General features: G+C 38.8%; 1 protein-coding gene and 1 pseudogene across 1 annotated transcript in view; one reads left to right on the top strand and one right to left on the bottom strand.

Annotated features, from left to right (window-relative positions):
- Nucleotides 1-3,691: 3,691 nt before the first annotated feature.
- Nucleotides 3,692-7,619, top strand: part of KIF11 (kinesin family member 11) — a 40,122-nt gene continuing 36,194 nt past the window's right edge. The window contains exon 1 of the mRNA XM_006925947.3: nt 3,692-4,020. Coding sequence (XP_006926009.1) covers nt 3,944-4,020 — 77 coding nt within the window. The 5' untranslated portion in view covers nt 3,692-3,943. The remainder of the gene's footprint in view (nt 4,021-7,619) is intronic.
- LOC112474093 lies at nt 4,043-7,395 on the bottom strand (annotated as a pseudogene).

Raw genomic sequence — 7,619 nt, 5'->3', positions numbered from 1 at the left:
TGAAATTGCTTTCGGACTTCTGGCCTCTAGAACTGTGAAATTATAAATTCCCCTTGTTTTAAACCACCAAGTTTGTTGTGATTTGTTATAGCAGCCATAGGAAACTAATATACCCCTTGAAAAAATAATCTAAAGTAAAAATTTAAGCTAGAATCTGGAATTGTACATATAACCTACCTATCAAGCAAGTATTAGAGCAGAAGAAAAACATTTTCAGACAAGCAAGCTTTCAAGAAATTTCTCTCCTCTGCACTCTTTCTTAGGAAACTGCAGGAGGATGTTCTCTACCTAAATAAGGGAGTAAACTAAGAAAGAGCACACAGATGAGATCCAGAAAACATGCTATACAACCCAGGACATAGGCAATGGGAATTCCTGGGATGAAAAAAGAAGGGAAACCCTAGGATGACAGCTGGGCTACAGGCCTAGAGAGTAAGCAGTACAATTAGAAACTACTTGAAACAGATTTCTGATGTTATTGAATTGGTGGAAATTTTTACTGAAAGGCTCCTGGAAGCTGTAGGAAGAATTGGGAAAAATACAAGGAAAACTGATCAAATAAAACTGGGCAGTTATTAATTTCTGGATAGACAAAAAGAAAATCTCACTAGACTGAAATGCCCAGTTATGAATAGGCATAATAACCCAAATACATATTTTTGATTTAATAAAAATTATAATATTAGGTGTACAGGAAAGAGAAAGCAAAGGGGATGGTAAAGTTTGAGAACTAAATCCTCATCTTTCATAACAGGAAATCACTAAATAAAGTGAAACTGACTAATCAAAAGTTAACAGTATATACAAAGTCCTTACAAAAATGGAAATGCGTAAATGCTAGAAAAAATAGCTGAATGAGTTGAAAGTAGTTGTTTCTGGAATAGGGGTCTGGAGGGATTAGGGCAGGATAAGGCAGGGAAATACTTTTTTTTTCTGGTTATAAATCCTTTAGAACTATATAACAAAACTATGTACATGTTTTAGGAAAAATAAAAATCAATTAAAAATAATTTATACAAGAAATACAGTTTTGACAGAGAAATGCCAGATCATGCACACACAGTCAATAACATTACATTGGTAGAATTCAGGTTAACTATTCTTAGAGTATTAAAAATAATTTCTAATTTCAGGCAGACTTTCAAAAAAGAAATGATTAGCTTGAGTAGTTCGAGCTCTATAGGGGTAGTATAAAATAACACATCAGATAGTCACCTGCCTAGTGTAACAAAACTTACAGATGTCCATAAGGCCCTGGCAGTTTCCATTAGATTTAGTCTTGAGAGCAAGAACTATAATTCAGACTATTTCTTCACTGCCTAGCTCATAGTAAGCACTCGATAGGGTAAGATAGCAATGGGTATAGGTGCACTGAGCATGTGAAAAAATCAGATGAGGAAGATAGCAATTAACAACCTGGGATTTGGAATCAAAGAATTCTGAGTTCCTTCCCTGTTATTTATTAGCTACATGACTACAGATAATATACTTATTCGGCCTACTTATTGGTAAAATAGTGGGAAATAATAGTTCCTACTTCAGAAAGTTGTTCTAAAGATTAAACGAAATGATGCACACACAGTTTTTCATGGAGTCTGACATATAGTAGCTCTAGATAAATGGTAGGTATAACTATTACCAAATGGAGACTCTTGAATTTCTTGCATCGACCCTAATGACTATTAATGTAAATATTGTTTACATATTTACTAATGAGAAAGGAAAGGAGAAGAAATTAATGTTTTTGGCTTACTATGTACCAGGTACTTTATATATGTTATTATTTTAATCCTCACAACAATAGTAATCATTATCTCCATTTTACAGATAAGAAAACCCATGTTGACTACTTTGTACAAGGCTCTATTGAGGACACTGGGAAAACAACACTGAATAAGACAATCAGGTCCCTGGTGAAACTTATATTCTAGCAAGGTAGACAATACACTAATAATGTAATTACAGATTGTAGTTAAGTGTTATGAAGTAAATAAACAAGGTCTTGAGACAATATTATAGGAGAAATATGCTTTAGATAGTGTAGTCGGGAAAGGCCTTTTTAAAGAAAGTTGAACTGAGATTTGAAACATGAAAATGGGTAAGCCATACAAAGAGCCAAACTAGAGTTCTAGGCAGAGTGTATAGCAAATACAAAGGTCTGGCTGCAGGAATGAGCTTAGAAGCTCTGGAACATGGTAGTGAGCTATGTGGCTAGTGGCCAGAGTTGATGCAAAGGCCAGATCATGAGAGCCTTACAGGACATGGTAAGGAGTTTGGATTTTAAGTACAATGAGAAGCTACTGTAAGATTAAAAAGCAGATGAAGGGCATGATCTGTTTAGTTTTCTTAAAAGATCCTTCATTTTTCTAAGTGAATGCACCGGCGAAAGGAGAAAAGATCACAAGGAGGTTGTTAAGGACAGTTATTCAAGGAAGAGATGAAAGACTTGAACTACAGCGGTGGACAGAGGTGATACAACCAACAGGAGTGCACTAGACATGAAAGACAACGGTTAGGTCTTTCATCCGTTTTTCTGGATGAAAAAGATTAGGGTGGAAGTAAGGGGGATAAAGAATTCCATCTTGGATATGTCCACTTTGAGATTCCAGTGAGCCTTCTAAGAAGATATATCAGTAAACATGTGACCATGCAGAATCTCCATTGACCGGTGATCTAGGCTTTAGATTGTAGATGTTTCCTTGGGGCAATGTAGGCTATTTAAGTGGAGGGACACCAGATGGGCCTGAGAGCTTTCTAGCCGTTACTTAAGAAACGAAATGGTTTCTATCTAGGTTCCTGTGGGCTAAGTAAGTACGGCTTAGAAGCAGAACTCCCAGAGCTGAATATAGCAAAGGCTCATGATCCTGTATTTCTTGGACCCGTGACCCACACCTCAAGTAGTCGCATCACCCCCAGCACTGCCAAGGCGCCCACAGTACGTCTACGGAAAGCCGGAGGTCACTGACCGGGGACTCAGCGAGCGCTGCCTGCTGGGATTTGTAGGCTAACCTCGGCGAGCGCGTGCGCAACTTCCTTCAGACGCCGGCTGCGCCACGACACAGTGGGGAGTGCGCCGTTTGAGTCTGCTTCAGTCGCTGCAGAACCGTTGTCCGAAAGCGCAGATCTCATCTTCCTGTCATGCTTGGGATCATTTAGCAACGATGACGATTTCTCATTAGTTAAAGTATAAATTCAGAGTCCCAAATGTGACAATGCCCCTTTCATCACGAGTTAGTAACCATGGGAGCCTTATCTCTTTGCATTAGTGATTCTTCGACTCCACTGAACGCTGCCTCCGAGAAAGGGGCTCGTTTGGCCTCCTGTTTCCATAGCATTCTCTTACAATTCTATGACAATAATAATCACGGCCAGCCTTTTTGAGCGCTCACTACACGTTCTAATCTATGTACCCGCACTAGCTCATTCTCACATGTCCCTCTGAAAGTTATTATTTCCCATTTGCAGATGAGGAAATTTTGGTTTAGATATGTTATGTAATTTGAGCAAGGCCACGTTGAAGTACGACACTGTTTACTCCTGCGTTTCCCCACTGGACTACGAATTCCAGGTGGGTACCCACCGACGCCTCAGTTTTTCGCTTTCCGCGGGCCACGCCCCGACTGCGGTGGTTCTGGTGACGACACCGCGTCCCATGGTGCTTTGCGCGCCCGCGCTGCAATTGGCGGAGCGGCTGGGCTCCGTTTTCAAATTGAGGCGCCTAGTCGTTGCTCCGGTTCTTGGGCTTCTGGCTGAACCGAGATTGGTGAATTGGCGGCTCCGGCTGGTGCGGGACAGACGGCACCGCCTGTCAGAGTCCCTAGTGGAGAGCGGGGACGCTGAGCTGCTTGCGTCGGTTCCCCGGGCCACGCCAGCACTCAGCAAGGAGGGGTGGGCGTCCCAACCCAAGCCCGCACCAGCCCTTCATTTTTCGGAGGGCTCGGTCATGGCGTCCCAGCCGAATTCGTCCGCGAAGAAGAAAGAGGAGAAGGGGAAGAACATCCAGGTGGTGGTGAGATGCAGGTATGGCAAGCCTGGTGGGATTCGAAGCGCCGGTCTCGGCTTTGCTACTGGGATCCCTCTTGCGCTATGGGAAGAGAGGGATTTTGTTTGCAATTTCTGAAGCAAACCTTCCTGTTTCAAAGTTCCCTGCATTCTGTTGGATTAAATGACACCGTGTTGTCATTTACGAGGAGTAAATTCTTTTTCAGAAGACAGTGTATGGGCGGGGGCGGGGGGGAAGGTGGAGAGCAAAAAATAACTTTTCCACCTTCTAAGTTCTAGCTGGGCTAATAATCACATTAACACGAGACAGATTAGCATGAGAGAATGTCCAAAATGTGTTACGATATACATGCAGAGATGTCATAAGAATATGAGATCCCCCACTCCGAGACGCTTTAGGAAGTTGAGGTTTATTTGCCTTTTGGACAAAGGAGAAGGTGGGGCAAGGGGTCTGGGATTTCAAAGGGAAAGTAGGCAATTTACAGATAAAGGAGAAAGCAAATTCTTGCTGGGCCACCCCGAAACAATAGTACACAAGAAGTTCAACAGACTGCTAGATTTCTGTCTGCCACGTTTAGTTTATATTATGGTAAGGTGATGTTCCCTTTAAGCAGGTTTTTGAATCTTGAGTTCTTTTAGGCAAGTAAGAGAGAAGGTCAAAGATTCTTTCTGAGTCTTTTGTTTCTTAATAACCAGCCTAAAATCAGAATCCCAAAAGACATGTTTCGGGGGTGGCAAAACTGATCCCCCTCAGATGTTTGTATTGGAGGTTATAGTTTAAACTGCTGTATTCAAAAGGAGAATTTGATGGCTATTCGTCAATGAAAAGTGCATTCTTTTAAGTAATGTCAACAAAGATTTAGGTGTTACTTTTATATGCCATTTCTTGCAGTTTTTCAGTTTGTAAATCAGTCTGCTTAACTACTTTGGAGATGTTTTAGCACTTACATTGGGGTTACCATCCTCTCCATCACCATCTCTAAAAAACATGTCACCTATCTATTCTAGATGCAGTATTTTATTAATCCCTACTAAAGAAGTAAATATCACTGTCTTTAAATTTTTAAAATTAAGTTATAGAGCGAGTTTTTAAAAGATCAAGGAGACTACTTAAGCCATTATTGTTATATGATTGTGCTGAAACTTGGTCATCCCTGAACTAAAGGAAGACAGCTTTTTCAGGGTGGTGGTGGGTGGAGGTGTTCAATTTTCCATTGATTGATTTCCAAATAACTTCCCAGTTTTAGAATAAGCTAGTAGAGGATGAACATACTTGTACAAACCATTGCTTTATTCGAGATTGATTTATTCAGCTTTTTAGAGGCCCTCCACAGTTATTGGTGAATGTGTTTTTTGTGTCTCTTTTTGTTGCTGTTTTAAAAATTCTACCAACTATCAGCACATTTTCTGTAAATCCAAAAGTATTCTAAAATTAAAAGGTTATCTTAAAAAGATATCAGTGAACTTTCTTAGGTTATTGCTTACTCAGCTTTGGTGACTTGAATTGGGGAAATCAAAGGTAATAACTAGCTTTCTAAAGTAGGCGCTGGAGAGGAAGTTTGCCAGTAACCTTCAGTCTAGCCAATTACAAGTTGCACTCTAGGGTTTCTGTTAATAGTTGTTTGTTTTAAAGTTTTTTTAAAAAAATCAACAGCCTGTTTACAAATGCAGATTTTTAGATTATTTTGATCATGTAATAAAGCCAGACAATACTACATTTCTGTGTGATTTTATTTTCTTTAATTTCTTTTTTTTATTATTAGTTACAAAATATGTCAGGCCTATAAAAAGTTATAAAGAACAATGTTACAAACATCTGTATATCACTCAGATTAGAAACAAAAATCTTTAGAACTGGAGCCCCAGTGTATCCCCCTCCCCCCTCTCCAAACCCCAACCTTCTTCCTCTACTTACAGAGTTAAACATTATCCTGAACTTCATGTTTATTATACCCTTACATTTCAAGCTTTATCTTAGAATAATTGTACACTTCTTTTACTTTATCACTAATGAAAAGTGCTTAAGTTGTGTCTAAAATTTACAATAAGTTTGGAGATGCATTTCTTTTCAGATTTGCCTTTTTATTTTCCTTCTTAATAGCTTTCTTAAGTGCAAATATGTTCTCTAGCTTTAGTAAATAAACAACTTGAGAGGCCCTCTGGGTGGTCAAACCTTTTCTGTAAAGGATCCAGATAGTAAACATATTTTTGACTTTTCATGCTACGTATGGTTTCTGTTACATATTCTTCTCAATTTTTTTTCAGTTTTAAATTTTTAGTTGGCACAGTTTATTGTAGCCTAAATGGTCAGCAAGATTTCAAGAGAGGGGAGATGACTTCATTACCTGATTACATTGAATACAATCTTTTCATGTACAATAACAATATGAAGATAGTTTTTGTTTTGTTTTGTTTTTTTTTAACCTATACACAGCTCAAGATAAAGGTATAACTTCTAAAGTTTGTATGGAGAAATTTTAATAAGGAAATGGCTTTGTATATTGTACAGGTTGGCACAAACTATTAAGAACATAACGTAAAGATTTTAGGATTTAAGTTATTCTGGACATTTTAATCTAGACAAATGCTTAAGCAATTTAGATCTTAACATATCTGAGTTACTCATGTACTTGAAAGTTATAATTGTGTTTTTTAAAAGACTCAGAACAACTTTCCTTAAACAGTAACCCAATATGACACCAAGTTATCAAATGGAAAGCAAGATTGTGATTCTGTATTAAACCAGCAAAGGATATTTTAGAGAAAGGACAACTTGGAAAATAAAGACTTTATTATTCCAAATTAAGAACATTTTAGTTATTAGCAGTGGTTGCCAAATAAGCTGAAGGTAAATCTCTTCAAGGAGCTGCTTGCTTACAGTTTGCTTTGTTGGGAAGAGATTATTTCATGATTCCACTACAAGGTGATGCAAGTTTTTTAATCCTTCAGGAGGTTTTCTGAAGTTGATATCCCTATTAGCAAAGGTTCACTCCTGGCACTTCTCACAGTAGGGTAGGACATGAGGTCTGATGGAGCTGTTGACACCTTGATTCTTTCAGTAGAGGATTCTAATCTTAACTGCTGCACAGTTCTTGCTTGGGCTATGTTTTTGGTGCTTGCTGTTGTTTTGCTGGACATCTTTTACCTGAAATCAGTAAGACTTTGTGATGGCCCAATGTTTGACATTATAAGTGGTAGAATGAATTGCCACTACGCTGCTGCTGCCACTATTGCACACCCTGTACCTGATTTTTTTAAAAACAACCCTTTAAAATTGTAAGAATCATGCTCTGGCAAGACAAAGACCAGATTTGGCCCACAGGTTGAAGGTTATAGACCCCTACATGATCTAGCTACTGGCCATCTTTTGATCTCCTGCACATATTTTTTAAAAAACACATCTACCATGCTTTACGTTGAGGCCTTTCCAGTTTCTGTCTAGAAAGCTTTTCCACCAAAATGGTTACATGGCTGACTCCCTCACCCCTGCTTAAATATCACCTTTATCAGAGAAGCCTTCTCTGACCACTCTAAAATAACAATAGCAACCGCCTATTTTTCCCAATCATCACTTCCTATCCCCTGGTCTGCTTTATATTCATTTCTAATTTAACAGC

This window comes from Pteropus alecto, unplaced genomic scaffold (genome assembly GCF_000325575.1).
Source record: "Pteropus alecto unplaced genomic scaffold, ASM32557v1 scaffold88, whole genome shotgun sequence".
NCBI classification, from domain to species: domain Eukaryota; kingdom Metazoa; phylum Chordata; class Mammalia; order Chiroptera; family Pteropodidae; genus Pteropus; species Pteropus alecto.
This window is presented reverse-complemented; position numbering and strand designations above follow the sequence as displayed.